The 18,048-nt window shown below is 49.2% G+C and overlaps 1 protein-coding gene across 1 annotated transcript in view; it reads right to left on the bottom strand.

Moving 5' to 3' along the window:
- The window catches only part of ALPK2 (alpha kinase 2), a 106,281-nt gene that overhangs the window by 28,761 nt on the left and 59,472 nt on the right, over positions 1-18,048 (bottom strand). Inside the window, exon 5 of the mRNA XM_081150264.1 lies at positions 931-4,297. Within this exon, the coding sequence (XP_081006390.1) occupies positions 931-4,297 (3,367 nt within the window). The remainder of the gene's footprint in view (positions 1-930; positions 4,298-18,048) is intronic.

Raw genomic sequence — 18,048 nt, 5'->3', positions numbered from 1 at the left:
GGGTTAACGTGATTCCCTGGGAAAAGCAGAAGTGACGGCAGTTACAGCGGCTCTGTGCCTCCAGGGTCTGAAACCTGGAACAGACACCCCCGGAGCCTTTAGACCCAGATAAGGCGAAGGGTGAGTTGGAAAGAAATTTATACTAAAATCTGGAAGGAAACCCAATGTTTAATGAAGTCATTTTTAATGAAAATCAAGTGATTGAAGAAGAGACTCCCAAATTGTACCCAAATGTTTATTTCTGGAAATCCTACTCAATGTGTGGTCTATTGAATTATACTAATTAGCTATACTGATTAATGCTTCTGCTTATCTTTATAAAATATTTTAAAAGGGTAATTAAACAAAAGGGCATCTTAATCGCACTCCCTCCACTTGATGTACATATAGGCAGCCTATAGGAGAGGCTCTCCCCATAGACCACCTGGGAACCTGTTAGAAATGCAATTTCTTGAGCCCACACGTGGAATCAAAGCCCTGGAGGTGGAGCCCTGCACTGCATTTTTTTTTTTTTTTAATATGTCTATTGATTTCAGAAAGAGGGAGAGAGAGATAGAAACATCAATGATGAGAGAGTCATTGATCGCCTACCTCCTGCACGCCCCCCACTGAGGATCGAGCCCGCAACCCGGGCACGTGCCCTGACCAGGAATCAACCCATGATCTCCTGGATCCCAGGTCAATGCTCAACCCCTGAGCCACGCCAGCCGGGCCCTGCACTGTATTTTAACAAGCCCTCCAGGTGATCCTGAGGCCGCTCAAGTTCGAGAAACAGGGTTCCATATGCCTAGCCATTTGGTCAGAGCCATGTGTCGATGCCGACCTGGTCGACACTCACCTTAACTGCCAAGGACTCAGGAGGACCCAGGAACTTGACATCTGGCCAACAAACCCAAACTTTAACAGTGATAGAAAGCAACAGAGCCTCACCTTTTCCTTCCCTTTTGCAAGGTGGCTTTTGGGGGTCTTTTTTCTCATCTGTGCGTGATACTGACATTTCGAGTTTAGGAATCTTTTTAGGAAAGCCCGAATTCTTTCTGGCCTTTTCCCTTTCTTCCAGTCTCAGCCTCAGGGCGGCCACCTTGGACAGAATCTTCTTCTTTACTCCATCAGCCAAATGTCCACTCCCTGCAATCTCCTGTTTCTTCGTGGCCTCCTCCCAAGCAGGCACTGCGGACCTGCCCGTCTGGGCTGCCATGGGGCCGGGCCTCCCCTCCCCTGACTTTCTCCCAGGGCCCAGGGTGGGGGCCAGGTGACATGGGTCCTGCAGTGTCTTAGGAGCTGTCTCTGACACACGTTCTCCCGAAATGAATGCCAAAGTCAGTCCCGGGGAGCCGGGTGGGCTTGGGGGTTTGGTTTGCCCACTTTGGGGCGCCTCTGTTTCAGGTTCCTGAATTTTGTGACTTATTGAAACATTTGTGATGTTGCTTTCAGGAGATGAAGTAAAAGGCAGCTGGGTGAGACCACTGGGAGAGGGCACATGTTTCCCAGGCTCACTCTCTAGCTCTCCCCTCTCCTGTGAGTCAGAAAATGCGTGTGGATGGTTTCTGGGCTCTGCTGAATGGTTCTCTGGGACGTCATGAATTTGACCTGCGGTGTTGTCAGTGTCAACTCCACCAGATGCCTGAGCAAGGACGACGAGGCCGCTGGAAAGGGATAAAGTGGGGAAAACAACACCTGCTCCCTCATTTTCACTCTGCTCAGCCTCCCCCGAACCTCTCTCCTGGCCTTCTTGTGCCTGGCTTCCGCTGCATCCACTCGGAATTGTCGCCCCACCGTCACCAGGATGTGGGACTTGCAAAACGACGGGTGGGACTTCTACTTCGGCTTTGTCATGTTGGCTTTGTTCAGCGTCCCCTCTCTCACTGGCTTCTTGGTTTCGGTTGGTTCTGTTTTCGCTTGGAATGGTTTCCCCGCTTTGCTGGGGGCACGGGGCTGGAGAGATGGCAGGTGTGACTTCCAGGCTCTGGCCCAGGTTTCCATCATCCAATTTACTCTCCTCTCTGATGACCCCCAGTGTGCAGTCGGAAGGCTCCTGGGTTTCCACCCTGGCTGACTCCACCACACCTATCTCATCGATGGGATCCACAGAGGACTCGAGGATCTCATGGCAGGTCAGAAACTGTTTAAAGAAGGCAGAGTGATCCTCTCTGAGTTGGTTTTCCCCTTGGCTTTGACTCACATTGTTAACCTTTTCCTGCCCTCCCGTTCTGGAAGCCTCTGATGGCGAACCTGTGACATGTTCATCTACAGGGTCCACAGACGACTCCAGGAACCGGGGTTGGTTCAAGTACTGGGAAGAGAGGCAGCTCCAATGTGTACGCCTGGCTAGTTTCCTACCTTCATGGGTTTCTCTGTCATTAGCGAGGGCTGAGCCAGCCTCAGCCTGGGGACCTGCAGCCGATGCTGCTGGTTCAGAGGGGGTGAGTTCAGGCCCAGCAGCACCCACCTTTAGCATGTCAGCTACAGCCCAGGCCCCGGCAGGCGTCACAGCACCAGCTTCTGACGACTCGCACTCAGAACCTGCCGGCTGTCTTGGTGGCCAGACCTCAGTAACGGAAGCCTCTAGATTTGCAGTCTTGGGCTTGTCGCCTGCTTCCCAGTGCCCTAGTCCACTCTCTTTAGACTCCTCCAGGAGGCTATGGGACAGAGGTGGAACACTGCTCACAGCCTGACTGTCATCTTCCACAGCAGCTCTAACCACCACGGGCACACTCGACCCCAGGCCTGAGCTCTGCCTTCTTTCCTCCTTGGAGTCTGCAGACGAGTGGTCCAAGGGCACCGGGCTTGTTTCCCCTTGTGTGGCAGATGTCACAGGCCAACTTCCTTGGAAATTACCTTCAGAAAGAGAACCCTGGTGGGGCTGGCTCTCCTGCTGGGTCCTCTCTGTTGTTTCACTTCCTTTCTCCTGGAGATTCTCTCCAAGGCTCCTATTGTCTGCTCTGTCCATGGTCTGGCTCTGAGCTGCAGACTGGTTATCAATCTGAAGAGGGGAGTTGCCACAGAAATCTCCCTCTGGGGGCGGCGGGGCACAGACATGGTCTCCTGGTCCACTGGGAGCCGTGCAAAGCTCTTTGGGAGATTCGGTGGTGGAGCCATGCAAAGTATGACCTGACTGTACATTGGAAGGAAGTTGAAAAATATTTCCATCTGGTACCTGAGAAGAGCTCTCCTCGGGGCCATCTGCATGGCTCTTCTCGGCGATTGAAACAGGGAGATATTTGGCTGGGTGGACTTTGGTGGAAATGGTACCAATTGGTGTGTCCCCACTCTCCCTGGTCACCTGAAGACACTCAAGATTAGCAGTTAATGTTGTTGGCTTCTCCTGAGGAAGCATCACAGTTGAACTGTGACTGGTTGGTGTGTCCATGGCGTCCAGGGCATTGGGTCTGGGGCTCTCAGCACCGTCTTTAAACCACACCAGAGAATTCACAGAAGATAGAGTCTGTGTTTCCTCAAGCCCTTCCGAGATGCTGGGGCTCGGCCTCTCCTGTCCCACGGAGGCCACGGTGGAGATGGAATTCTCCACCTTGGCTAGATGTTCCCCTGTGGACACTTCACTGGCTTTTGGTGAAATATTCCAGGTGAGGGCATCACTAGGTGCAGGAAACATGATTGAGTTTCCCTCCTTGTGGCTTTTGTCTGTGCATTGTGGAGGCTCAGAACCTTGTGTCTGAAGAGCGATGTTCAGTGTCTTGTCATTAGGAAAACATAGATCAGATGCTTGGCTTTGACCTTCTGCCAGCTCTAAGTCCATGGAGCAAATTTCTTGAGGCAAATATTTATGAACTGGGACTCCAGCAGGAGAATCCATGGTATCAAGTGTTCCTTGGTCACTTGCTTCAAGATGCTCCACCAAACACTCTGCATCTCTGCTCCCTGGCCCATGGCACACAGTTTCCAGGGCGGGGAAAACATCTGCAGGGGAAGCAACAGAGAGAGCCTTGGGCTCCCTGGGGCCATCGCTGCCCTTCTCGGGGAGATGCACTGACAGCTCACAGGGGGACATAGTGGCATGACTGGCCTCTGGGAAGTTCTGCTCATGTCCTGGGTCTTCCCAGGAATGTCTAGGTGTGTTGTCTTCTCTGTCTTGGTTTTCTTCATGCTGTGGGCCTTGAGTGCAGCTTTCTATCCCCAGGTATTGGGTCAATGGTGCATTTTCCTCGTCGATCCCTCTTAAGTTGGGGAAGACATCTGCTGTGGTCCCAGTAAATGCAGACTCCTCCCCGGAAAACCCCAAGAAAGCTGGCATCTGGCTGAGAGAGAGTCTCTCCTTGATGGTTTCCGGAGCTTGCACCTAGGAAGGTGAAAAGTGATGTCAATAGAGTTGTTCCTGGGAGAGCCCAAAAGGGGCATTACTGCAATCACAAGAGTGTTAATCCTCGAGGGCTGTAGTAAGGACAAGAGGAGCAGCAGGAATAACTGAAATCCGAACATTAATCCCCAGACTCGCCCTAGCCATTAGAGACTTCCTGGAGAAGTGCAAATTTAAACAACTGTATGTTCCAGGGATCCTTAGTCAAATTGCCCATTATAAGCAGAAAGCCTCCCAACAATCATCAGTTAATGATTTTTTTTTCTCTCTCTCTCAAGGAAAAAAAGATGAAAATAAATTGAATGTTAACTATTGTGATCAAGTAAGTCCTAAGAGTTTGTGTGTACCTTTCCAGAAAGATGAATTTCCCATGATCATAGCAAATGAGAAGTGCCGTGTTTGTAAAGCAGCAATGAGCGATCTTCATCCCCATGTCTGACAGCCTGCAAGTTAATAACGTTACTAAAAAACAGAAAGGCCCATCCTTGGAGCCCACCTCTAATGGAGTAATAGGGTTATGATTGGCCATCAGCGCTGCCAATCATTTCTGCCCCCAGAAGGTTTGTCACTTCCAGTGGGAAACAGGAGAACAGTATGACCACACCTCCCTCATACTGCCCCAGGGCTGTTTATAGCCAGCAGGGATTCACCTCTCATTTTCTCTTAAAAGCTACCTTGATGTTCATTTCACTCAGTTTTTATTGGCATGAAAGTGCTAAATGAACAAGAAGAAATTTAGTATAATTTTTGGTACTATTAACTCCATGAGTGCTCATCGAGTCAGCAAGTATTTATTTAATACCTCCAGGGTACTAGGGAGAAGCCCAGGTGATGAGGGTACAATATGGGCAAAATGCCCATCTGCAGGGTGTTCCCATTCTAATTGTATTCAAGGCCTGTCACAGGGTTAGCACCGAGCAGGTGTCGCACGGTTAGTGCCGAGCAGGTGCTCTGCAAGCACTTGTTGAAAGAAAAGACGTGAATGAGCCATGCACCAGGTGAGAGCTCTACCCAACTTCACCCATTCAAACTCCACATCGGAAAGGTTTGGGCTCATCTGCTCCCGACGTTGGGACAACTCTATTTTAAAAGAGACTTAACCGTATGCAGGGGCAGGTGCTGGTCCACATCCTGATGTCTCTAAAAAAACAAATGGATTTACTCTTTTTCTAGATCCTTTTATTTCTCTCTCATCATACTAAAGGGGAAAACAAAAAAGGTGATCTCTAGGAAATAAGCAGCAAAGTTTTTAAAAAGCATTATGGAGTTAAGTGTGTACACCTCTATACCTGGCCATCTGCAATGCATGTAGGGAATGTTCTTTTCATTTGCTATTTTGGTTCAGATTTTTTTATAGCACAAATATACTGAACTACTTAAGCACAGAAAGTGTGGGTGGCTTCCTGGTCATGATTTGAGATGTGCAAGGACACTGTCTAATCAAAAACACTACGGCCCTGTCTCGAGCCTTCCTCTCCTGCCTAAATTTCCACTACCTACGTCAGTCCTTTATTTTAAGATCTTGCCATCATCACAATGCTATCAGTGCCATAGACATTTATGGAGTAGCTGCCATGTATGAATTCTCTGCCAGGACTGAACAAATTCTTCCAAAGGGCTCAAGTTTAAAAGCCACTATGCCACTTACTGGGATGTTACCCACTCATTAGTGCCTGCTGCCATATTGACGGAGTTATAGTGAAGAGATGAACACCTGGAGAGGGTAAAACACAGGACAAGTGAGCTTTGAGTAGGGTGAGTGGAATGTATTGGAATATATTGTCCTAGCCATGGTATTGTGCCTGGATTGACCAAATAGTCATGTTCCTGTTGAGGTATATTCACTCCTCCTCTCTTGCTTTTAAAATAAAATCCTATTTTCAAATAGCCTGGTGAAGTCCCACATGTAAAAAATCCTTGACTGTGTGAATTCATCCACTTGACAAACATTTACTGAACATCTACTGGATACCAAGTTCTGTTCTAAGCACCTGGGAAGCATCATGAGACATAACAAAGGCTTCTAGCTTTAGAAAATATGTCCAAGCAACAAACCATATAATTGGTCCACTGCTAATGGGCCATTCCATCAATTTGATTTTAACTAGCCAATGAGATTTTCTCAGAGTGGAGCCTTTAACAGCCTAGTACATACTCGTCAAGGCTCACAGCTCTGGTGCCAAGGACAGGCTCCTTGGGGCTTGTGCAGAGGCCGACTCACAGAGGAAGAGAGACCACTGGCTTGCACCTTCAAGCACTTCTGATCTTTTAGGAGGAGATCTCTTAGTTAAGTCTTTTTGAAAGGACTCCAACAAGTGCTCTCCTGCTGCTCAGCTATTCTCATCATGGGGTGGGTAGGAAGACTCAGGAAGTTTTGTACATAGAAAAATTGTTCTCATTCAGTGAAAAGAAGGAAGGTTTGGGGATCTGGGAGGAAGCCCAGTGTGGTGTGTGGAGTGTGGACTTGGAGGACTGGCCACCTGGGTTCAGCCCCATGCAATACTGCATGCATGGTCCCAAGCCATCTCTTTGGCCTCTCTGACCCTCTGTCTCCTCCTCTAGGGCTAACTGCATGCACATCACTCCATACTATCAAGTGCCTGGCACTCATTGACAGTAGTTTCCCTTGTTCTCTGTGAAAAGCAAGTGGTGGCCAAGGCAAAGAGAAAAGTGAGCGACCCTGATGAGCAGAGTAGTGTGCTTTGGGCCTTGCATGGGCTTTCTCGTTTGATTGGTTACATAAATCTGAAATACTAATACTTTTATCTCTTCTTTACTGATGAGGTGAAGAGCCAGGGTCCAATCAGAAGACAGAAACCACATGCTGGGTTAAGTAAGGGCAGCTGATATAAAGAATTGTTAAACGCAATGGAAGAGTGACTGTAAGGCACAGGAAAACCCTGTGGTGCTCTGTGGTGAGAGTACCAAGGAAGTACAACAGGGAAGGGGCCCAGCCTTAGTTGAAGGTGCAAGCAGGCCACCAGGAAGCAGAGAAGCTCACTGGTTTAGCCAGGCTAGAGCTGGTCTGGAATTGCTGGGTGAGCACTAGACCACCCTTCATTGGGCAGGAGGGGAGCAGATTGTCCCCAGGGCACTGGTTGGGAAAGGACCCAGGCCTTAAGTGGGTGGGCTACATGCAATGGGATAGAGAGAGGGGATGACAGTCCTGGGTGTTTAGGACCATGGGTGACTGATTCTGCAGGGGCTTCCAGAGAAAGTCTGGTTATTGGTACAGGCCAGAGGCCTTCAGAGCAGGTGGGCCGTGCCAAGCTGTGGCTTCTGAGTAGAGGGCTGCAGAAAGGTTATCACAAGGCCAAGGCTACAAGGTCACAGATGGACCATGGGCTGGGCTACGTGGCTGGGACAGACTCTGTGGGATGGCCACAAACCCATACCATTGACCCCCACCAATGGTCAAAATGACAGGAATGGTCTTCCTCCTGCAGTGTCCAACCAGCGCCCTCTGCTGACAAAGCTTCATATGGTGCTTATTTTAAAAGAAACGGGTAACAATTCTATTGCTGAGCATTTCTGATGGGTGCATTTGGGGCTGAGAGGCAGTAAAGTGGAAACATGAGCTCGCTGATGTACAGGGGTTAGAAATCGCCCAGGGTCCCACAGTCAATGGGAGAACCAGGATTTACAGCCAAGTCTGTTGGCCAGAAAGCTCTTTCCAACCCAGCTTTTCTAACACAAGAAGTTAAGACAAACTCTCCACCAGAGGGCTGGGAACTTCCCTAATTTAAACTCAGAATTTCTGCGGGCCAGAGACACTGGGTATAAGACTACAATCGTCCTTATTATGTGCAACACGACCACATGCTTAATGTTCACTTCCTCACAAGCCCTAAGGGCAGGAACGCCATCCTAATCCTTTCTAGATATCCAGAACCATGGCACAGTAGGGGCTCGATTAATTTTGCTGAATGAATAAGTATATGAATGAACGCAAGTAAGGGAAAGCAAATTTAGTAACACTTGCTAACCTGTTTTTGAAAGCAGCGTTAAGCTTGAAAACTTACACTCTGCTCACACAGCATTTTGCAACACCATCTCTATTAAACATGCCTCCCATTCTACAAACACATTGTTTTCATTTGTTGGCCTTTCCAAAAATTCTGCCTCCTAAGTGTGTCTGTCATAGATCCCATGGACAGGTGTGTTGCCTCGTTGCCCACCGTGGCGTTCGGGGTTATACGCCTCTTCATTAACGAGAGCGTCCTGGGTGCCAACAAAAGCGCATGCCACTCATCTGAGTCACTAACAATAGAAGGTGGTATGAGATAAGATCTCCCTTCTCAAATAGCTTATAATCCAGCTGAAGAGAGAAGATGCACATGGAAAAGATAAATCAATCACAATTCTTGACAAGCTGTGCTAACGGCCAAAAGCATAGAACTCTTCTAACAGCCCTGCTCCAGGAGAGGAAGGAAAGTCACCACTGAATCCTCCCCTTTCACTCGATGGATGGGACCCCTGCAGTGCGAACACCAGAGCTTGCACCCTTAAGCTCTATGGATCAATTCTCAGATCTTTCTTGGACATTTCAGTGCAGTCTCGGGAACCTTCTCGACTGAGTAGAGTGGGCAGTAGGTGTGGGAGGTGCTGTTGGTTGACTAACTCAGCAGCATCCCCAAGCCCCTTGCCTCTTGCTAGCTCCAACTGAACTGGAAAAACACCCTCTCCCAGTCCCCTGCATAGCGAGGTGGAGCCAAGGGGCCAGTTCTGGCCAGTGAAATGCAAGGGGCTTCTGGGGAAGCTTTGTTTTGCTTCTGTAAGGTACAGATGTGGTGGGCACCTTGTCTACCCCCTGTCTTCTTCCTGCAGTGAGGATGTGATGCCTGGTGCTGTAGCTGTCATCTCCCAGTCAGGAGGCAACCAGCATGAGAAAGAAAAGCCATCACACCATGGCTGCTGGAGCAGAAAAAAAGGACTTGGGAGCCTGCAGACGTCCTTGAGCCACTGGGTCAACACTGAGACCTTCTACCTCCAGACTCCCTGTGATGTGAACAGCAAAGGTCCTTATATCTGAGGCCACCATCCGTTGGTTATTTTGTTGACTGCAGCTAAAAGCAGTCCTAATGGACACCAGAGGACAGCTGAGGGGGAGGGAAAAAGCGAGCAAGGTTCACCCTGGAGCCCTTCTGGAGGTGCTGGGTGAATTGGGGTAGGGATTAGTTTCAAGGACAGTGTCACTGAGGGCAAAGGGCTGGTCAATGTGCCAAGGGATCAAAAGGGCCTGAGGCAAGATGAACTTGGAGTCCAGTGGGGGAGGGAGATGGGGAAATGTGAGAAGTTGGATCATCAAAGCTGAGGCCCTGGTTCTTAAGGCAAACACAGCCCCCCAGGGCCGGGAAGGTCAAGCACTCAGCTCCTGGCTTCTGCTGGGCAGCAGCACCTTTGCATGGCCTCCCATGGGATGACTTTCTTTCTCTAAATCCTGGTTCTTTTAAAATGTTCTTTGAATGTCCTTTCCTCCTTATCTGGACTAGATACAAGTAGCACCATGTCCTTCAACAGTTGTCTACACATCATCAATTTCCCCCTGTGGTTCCAGGAATCTTGACCTGGGAACTTCCTCACTCCCCAACCTCCTGGGCTGCTGTAGCCTCGCCTATGGCTAACCTTTCCCAAATATCTGCTGAGCCCTCACTACAGACCCATGTCATTCGTCATTTGATAGATTGAATCCATACCACCTGGGCCTGCAGAACTGAAAACAGCCTGGTCCCCAGCCAAAGAAAGCTTCAAGGCAACCCAGAATATTTCAGGAACTTGAGTTTATTTTTAGGAGTTGCTGGGTTGCCCAGAAAGGAGCTTCACTTAAAGGCTTTGAATGTTAAAATAACACCTAATAAAGTGTAGGACAGTCATCTAAAAGCCCCCAATCCTGAAACTGGATCCTGAACACCCCTGTCACTTGACCAGCTCATCTTCATTCCATTCCCTCCTGGGAGACAAGGATGTCCAGCCAGCCGCTGTTACCATCTTGTCCTGATTTCTTGGGAAAGTTGTGGAGTTTGTAAAAGACCAATCCGATCTCTTACTGGAAGTGGACAAGGTTTCCGTGAGGAACACCCCTTCCCAAGGCTCCAGGACTTGGTCACTCAGTGGAATCTGCCTGGTGACAGGCTGTGAGAGAAAGAGCACTGGGCCACGAGCTTTATGTGTTCATTGTGCATCTCGGGTGACATCAGGCAAGTAGCAGAGTTGTCACTAATGATAAGTCACTGAGCCCTACAGAAGCCTTAACACATCGCAGGTGCTGTTCTGTGCTTCACACATATCGATGCAGTTAATGTCTGTAAAATGGCAAAGGGATGCCTTTGGGACTTGGGCTTGTGTCATGTTAACCAGAAATGTACCAGCTACTCCAACACACGCAAGGGCCACGTGGTGATAAGCCCCCAAGGAAATGATCAGAAAAGCAGCCGTCTTCCTTTCCTGCAGGCATCTTTATTCCCCTGGGTGAGAGGAGAGCCTTGATCTCCATACATGCACTGGGACATATGCAAACGTAAGAAAAATGGAGTTGGAAAGGCCAGGGACTTTTCTTGAATTCCACCAGGCATTTCTGAAAAACAGCCTTTGGCTGTTTGCTGTGCCTTGAAGAGCCTAGGCTTGGATGAGGAGTGAAAGGAAAGTGCAGCAGGGGATGGAAAGAGGTTAGGCCTCAGAAAACCCAGGGTTCGGCCCTGGATGCGCTGTGACGTGGGGAATGGCTTTGGAGGAGTCATTGGATCTCTCTGGGGTTGTTTCTTCCACAGTAAAGTGAGAGGGTTGAGAGTATCTCTTGGCTCCAGTCGCTTTGGTGTTCTGTGACCTGCTGCCTTGCAAACAACATATACATTGAAATGGGGCGTAAACCTCACCTTCCATTCAGAACCAGGTTTTCCTTTGACTCCTGTGGCTTCTAGACCTAACTGTGTAACTAGGAGAGTTGTTACGGGAAAGGACACAGCATGTCGACATACATAGACTGATGCAGAATGAGACTGTGGGGACCCCAGAGAGGGCCAGGGAAGGGACAGTGGTCTGGAGAACAGGTCACCATGGGGCACGCACACTCCCTGGGGCTAGTGCTGGTCCTGCCTCTCTCGTCGCTGCTTCTCTCTCCTCTATGCAGTAAGTAGAATGCACTGTGTCAGCACATGGGCCCTGAAGCTGATCTCAGAGTTCTGGAAGCTCGAGACCTAGTCCAAGCCAATGAAACCATCACAGCCACAAAGACCAGTGACCATTGGCCCCCAATTTTGCTAACCCTTCTTTTTCCCAGGATACCTTATTTTAACCCACACAACTTTGTGCATGATTCCAAGTGTCTCCAGACCTCCTTGAGCCCATTGATCCCCATTTCAGGGCCCCAGGACCACCAAGTGAATCCCTGCTGTTCGTCAAAAGCCAGGGGTGGGTGAGTGGCATGATACTGTTTACTTCCCACAGCTCGAAACTTCTCTGCAGATTTCAAAATGGATAACAAAGGGGAAAAATTGAAACCTTAGTCAAGTTCTAGGGCAGTGTTTTCAAGTCATTATCTCTCTTTAACATTTCTAGAATTTGTGAGCAAAATCAAAACCAAGGTAGTAGCAATTACCGTACTGCACTGACAATAATACCTTGTACCAAGCAAGTTCTTGTAAACTTTAGAAACAGGAAGCACTTGTCACAGTTACTACACTACAACTTTGCCTATTCAGCGTGACTTCAAAGTGTAAAGTAATGATGGCAGTTGGCACTTGGAAAATCTGAATATAAACATAAATATAGGCAGGTCTCCTGTCTCAGATGGTTGTTACCAAAAATGAGGAGAAAGTGCAGGCTTGGAGCTTGAAGAGCCCCTAATATGCCATATGTCTCTTCTAGTAAGTAGGAGGACAGCCACATGTCCTTGGGTTTGGCTTGTGCTTAAGCAGAAGTATCCCCTCAAAGCATACAGGTCTAGGAGGGTAGAGTTACCCTGCAGGCAATAACTCAATGAGATTTAGAGATGGCTTCCTTCAGCAGGAGAAACAAAAGTTCCTGAGGTAGTGAGAATCATGCAGGAAAGACAGGGTTAGTCTTGTTCAACTTGGGGCAAGGCACATAGTAGGTCCTCAAAAAATAAGTCAAATGAGTGAACATCCATCCAATCTGTTCTTGGTCCAGTGTCGACATAGACAGGAAGGCTTTGCCCCTTCAGAGTCTGGTTCTCTTCTTAATCTCTGTCCATTTGTCTATTGAGACATTGACCTTCAACCTGAAAAATTGCCCTACAGTCTTGTGCTTTGGTTAATAAGTATTTTCTACTAAACTGTAACTCCTCTTCATCACTAATAATTTAGTGCTTGGTTGGCCTTGGTCTTTTTTAGATCTAAACTGAAGCCATCCGTTTTCTTTCCAGCAGAGAGAGAAGCAGTTCTTGTTTTAGTCATGAACAACTGAGGTTTCCAGTATACTCTACCCAGAAGACATCAGCATAATTGTACCTGTGGGCACCAGACACTGACAGTGGCGATGTCCCATTGACCATGGGTACAGAGTTGTACAGTCACAAAGTGTAGCTGAAGGGTTAAGTTTCAAACACCTGTACTTGAAAGACAAGGGGATCAAAGGCAGGAAGGGGGGAGGAGCACGGTGCAGAGCAGACTGGAAATTTAGGGACCTCTTTTGATGGAGCCATCAAAATCAACTTTCCCCTTATTGCTGGAAGGAAAAGGAATGATTCACAAAGAAGCTTCTGGGAAGCTGAAGTTGTTGGGGAAATGCTTTGAGAACCAAGAAAGAAAGTAGCTGGGAGGCAATGCAGTGATTTGAGGTAGGAAAACAAGACAAAACAAAACAAGACAAAATGAAACAAAACAAAACAAAATGCTGAGCTGATATTCACACTTATGGTGGTTGGAAAATTCGCACATGCTACTTCTTGCATGCATGAGTTGACACAATCCCTTTTTTCTTTCTCTGAAACTGAGCTTGTCTTTCTCATGAGCTCCCAGTCACAGGTAGAGACTTAAGAATGAGTGAATAGAGATTTCTCTCTTTCTGAGCCAGCCTCCGGTCGGGTAAGTCAAACAGTCCTTTAGGGAGTGCTCAGGCCCTTAGTTCTGCTCACCTCCCCCTGCTCCTCTGGAAGCTGGTGTCTGAGCTGCCCACACTGGGAGATGGGTGGGGGATAGTCGCCGTGTCCCAAGAGGGAAGCAGAGAAAGATCTCCTGTCCTCAGTTTCCCTCCCTTATTCTAACACCGTCCTGAAGTCAGGAGAAGTGAGGTCCGGATGAATGTCCCCTCTGGGCCCTGACTCTATTGCTGTGAGCTTTTTTGCCCCAGTGTCTGAGAAGGTTGGGTACCCTGTTCTAAGCCCTCTCACACTCCCATTCTCTGATTAGGCCGAGATAAAACTCGAATCTAATATAAAGGAACTTAGAAAACTCCTCTCTCAACAAAGCCCGACTTTAAAACATATTGTCCTGCTTAAACAAAAATGAAAACAAACACCTGCTTCTTTCCATCTGTTTGTCCCCTCGGCACAGCCTAATCACCATCGCCCCGAGCCACCCCACTCTCCCCAGCTGCTTTAGAAGAAAGCAGAACTGGAAAAACAAACATTTTTCTTTTCCTGATACCTCCCTGACACACCGCGGGCAACTGCGTTAGTTTCCTAGGGCTGCGGAAACAGGTTACCGCAAACTCTAAAACAGCACACATTTATTCTCTCAGCCCTGGCGGCCGGAAGCCTGAGGTCAAGGTGTCCCCGGGCTGGGCTCCCTCTGAAAGAATCCTGCTCTGTCTTTTTCACCACGTCTTAACTAATGACCTCATCCTAACCAATGACAGCTGCAAAGACCCTAGTTCCAAAGAAGGTGACATGCTGAGGTTCCAGATGGACATAAATTTGGGGGGACATGATTCAACCCTCTATAGCAACCCATTTTTCCCCAGCTGGCCCTGCCCCTCCCTCCCCCGTCTCCAGGTTGCCTTGTCACGTTGCTGTGTGGTCGTGTGGGCTTCGCAAGAAGGGAGAGGTTTAGAATGATACTCAGAGCACGACAGTCGGAGGGACGCTGCTCTTCTGGGAATGAAGTTTATTTCCGTGTTAAGCAGTCTGGGGGGAGAGTAGAATTCGGTCCCCCCAGGGGCTGTTCCTTGTCACTGCCGGGCCCTCCAGACCTGTAAGCAGCCTCCACCACTTCAGAATGTTCTTAAGCCTGAGCTGGATATCACCCCTCTGCTGAAGGACAGGCAGAGACTGGGGAGTTCCTTGCGTTTGTTGCCAAATTTAGACCCTGAAGTAGAAATCTTAACGGCCAAGGGGTAAACAGTTCTCGTGATGGTTAATTTCCCACTCAACGCTGTCAGTTTGATAGTAAATGTGAAAGCACTTGTTTTTAAAACATCACTTGAAAAAAAATGCCCAAAATCTCAAGGCAGTATCAAAATACCTGTGCTGACTCAGAAAGATAAATTTTTGAGCATCAGCAGAAAGGGGAACTTACAGAATTTGCAGTCTTACCGCCTGCCCCAGCCCCAGCCCCACCTCAGCTCCGCAAATTTGTGGAGGCAGTGAATGGGGGGGGGGGGGGGGGAGGGTAGAGGACGTGGGTTTTCCTCTTTCTGTCTTGCCTCTTTAACTGTATTTAATTCAATTTGACAAATAATACTGACAGGCACTGGGTCTGGGTGTTCACACGTGAATCAGAGCCAGCATCTGTCTCCACGGAGCTCACAGAGTCACGGCCCAGCTGGGCAAACCAACAGCTATAACAGACAGCGAATGCCAGCAGAGAGAAGAATAAAATGTTACAGGAGAAATCCACTCTCCTTCAGGGGGAGGAGAAGGGACAGGTGCCTCAGGGAAAGATCCAGAATTCATTTATTTGCTGCTTATGCATTTACATTTATGAGTTCCTTTATTCATCAAATCCTTGTTGAAAGCTCTCCACATGCCAGGCCTCATCCTAGCTGCTGGGAAAAGATCTCCCCAGTGAAAGACTCGGTCTCCTTGAAATTTACATTCTGTGTAAGGAAGTAGACAAGGTCAAGGAGGTCAGCAGGTGTTCTATAAGGAGAGATGGTGGAGGCAATGGCACACACAAAGGCCCTGGGGCAGGCAAGTGCTCAGTTACCCAGAATGACTAGGACATAGGGAATATGAAAGGGGAAGGGTGGGAGGAGGGAAAGAGGTGGAAAGATGCTACAGCTAATGAATTGCACAGAGCATTCAGATTTATTCCTGCAACAAGAGGGTCCACCAATGTTTGACAGGGGCTGGGAAGGTAGTGTTGTTTTAAACAAGGAAATGACATTCCCAGATGCAGGCTTCAGGAGGACTGTCCCAGTAGCATTTGGACAGTGTCTTAGAAGAAGCCTGGAAAGCAATGTATTGCAATGGTAAAGATAAAATTGTGAAGTCTGGGTGACGATGGTGGCGGAAGGGATGGAGTGTGTTGTCAGTTGAATCATGTCCTCTAAGACGATAAGTTCGAATCCTGACCCTTGGCATTTGTGCATGTGACCTTATTTGAAAATAGAGGTTTTACAGATGTAATCAAGTTAAGATGAGGTCACCCTAGATTAGATGGGTCTCCAATCCAATGACTGGTGTCTGTATAAGAAGAAGGAGATCTGGACGCAGAGACACACAGGGAAAGCGCCATGTGATCAGAGGCAGAGGTTGGAGCAATGCGGCTACCAGGGTGAGCAGCAACCACAGAAGCTACGAGAATGAGAGGTGTGGACCAGCTTCTTAGAGCATCCAGAGGAACCAGCCTTGCCGACACCTTGGTTTCAGACCTCTGGCCTTCGGAACTGTGGGAGAATCCATTTCCGTTGCTTTAAGACACCCAATGTGACAATTTGTTTTCAGCCTTGGAATCAGTAGAGAGAGAAAGCTCCTGACTCAGAAGACACGGTGGAGGGAGAAATGAGGATCCTGGGACTGGGAACGAACAGGGCATAAAGGACCACTCTCGGGTTTCCAGCTCGGGGAATTCCACTACAAGCTCTTTGAGGGGTTGAGACACCTGCTTGCTGTAATACTTGGTGCACTAAGTAGATACTTATTAAACATGTGCTAGCTCAGCTGTCGTCTTTGGGCTCTAACAGAGCCGCTGTACAACTTAGCTATTTGTGTCGAAGTTCTGGTGGGGGGAGCGGGGGGAAAGGTGAAGGCTGTGTGCCAGGGCTGCCAGGAGGGCCAGAGTGGCTTCAGAATCGAGACAATAGCTGTCTGACGTCCTGTCTCTGCTTGCAGGTGCCTGAGAGGAACGCTAGACACCACAATGGAGTGCAGTGTGATGGGTGCTGAGGTTTGCCTTTCTCTCTCTCTTTCTTTCACCACAGGCCACATCCTGAACTCTGTCCTCAGCCCCAGTCATAAGAGGGACAGCAACATCTCTGAGTGCACCGACCTGGAGCTGCTCCGGCCCCCTCCTGATGTGGGATCCTCTCCCTCCCCAGCAGCCTGCCAAGGGTCCCCCACCTCCACTTCTCTTGAGGATCCTCAGTGGGTCCTTCCTATCAATCACAGGCTAAGAGGCTTCTCTGCCCTCCCCTTTCCCAGAGGTGGGGAGACTGGAGGGGTCTGGCTGGGGGCTAGGGGTGGGGTGGTTAATCAGCCTGTTCCATCCCCATTGGTGGAAGGAACATCACCAGCTCAACATACACAGTGCAGGGCCTGCAGGGTGCTCCTGAAAATGGGACCCATCCAGAGGACAGGGACTCTGGAGTACCACAGGAAGGAGACCTGAGCCAATCTGAGCCTTTTTGCAGAGAAGAGATTCAAAATCTAGGAAGGATGACACCAGAGGAGCCCAGCAGAAGCTGGCTGCTGCCTTCCCCCTGCTTCTTCCTACCCCTGCCCCTCTAGACGAAGGTAACTCGGAAGAGAAGCTGGGGTGTACGGGGGCCGCTGCGGGGCCACTCCTGCTGCTTTGCATGGTTGGCTTTCTCAAATCCACCAGTATCTTTTCAGGCCAATCCTAGGAGTTTCCGGGTCCTCTGAAAAGCGCAGCATGGTCACAATGGTCATGAGGCCAGGTCTGGACATGGATTAGCATGTCCAGCAGCTCAAAACATCCCTGCCCTCCTGCAGTCTTCCAGGCTGCCCGCCCCAACCCCAGGAGTCCTCTGAGGGTGGAACCGCCACTCAAAAACTGGAGATGGGGAGGTGGAGGGTCACAGGGCACCCCGAAAGGAGACGCTCCTGCTTCCTCACCTTGTCGTTGAAGGAACAGCACACCCCGGTGCCTCTCCTGGTATGTCCGTCCTGCTCTCTCTCTGGTCCAGCGATGGGGAGGCGATTCCTCACTGCCTCGGGGAGGCATGAGGTGAGTGAGAAACAAACCAGCCTGCATTTGACTCTCAGCTCTTGGGCATCAAAAGGCCTAACATCCTCAGGGAGCTTAGAGGATTTTCAGAAGTTAGAAGATTCTGAGAGGCCTGGCACCCTTCCTGAAGTAGCACCCCCTTTGCTCCCAACCCTCTTCTGTCTTTAGAGCACTCATCCCTGCGGATACCCCAGGTAGGTCTGTTCATTGCCTGTCTCCCCCACTAGAAGGTGAGTGTCCTGAGGGTAGGACTTTGCTCTGCTCACTGTTATGTCCTTGCCATATAGAAAGGAGTCTGACACGTAGTGGGTGTTCAATAAATACATGTTGGAAGGCCCGGCTGGCGTGGCTAAGTGGTTGTATCGACCCATGAACCAGGAGATCACAGTTCTATTCCCAGTCAGGGTGCATGCCTGGGTTGCAGGATCG

This window comes from Miniopterus schreibersii, assembly GCF_964146895.1.
Source record: "Miniopterus schreibersii genome assembly, chromosome: 10".
Taxonomy (NCBI): domain Eukaryota; kingdom Metazoa; phylum Chordata; class Mammalia; order Chiroptera; family Miniopteridae; genus Miniopterus; species Miniopterus schreibersii.
This window is presented reverse-complemented; position numbering and strand designations above follow the sequence as displayed.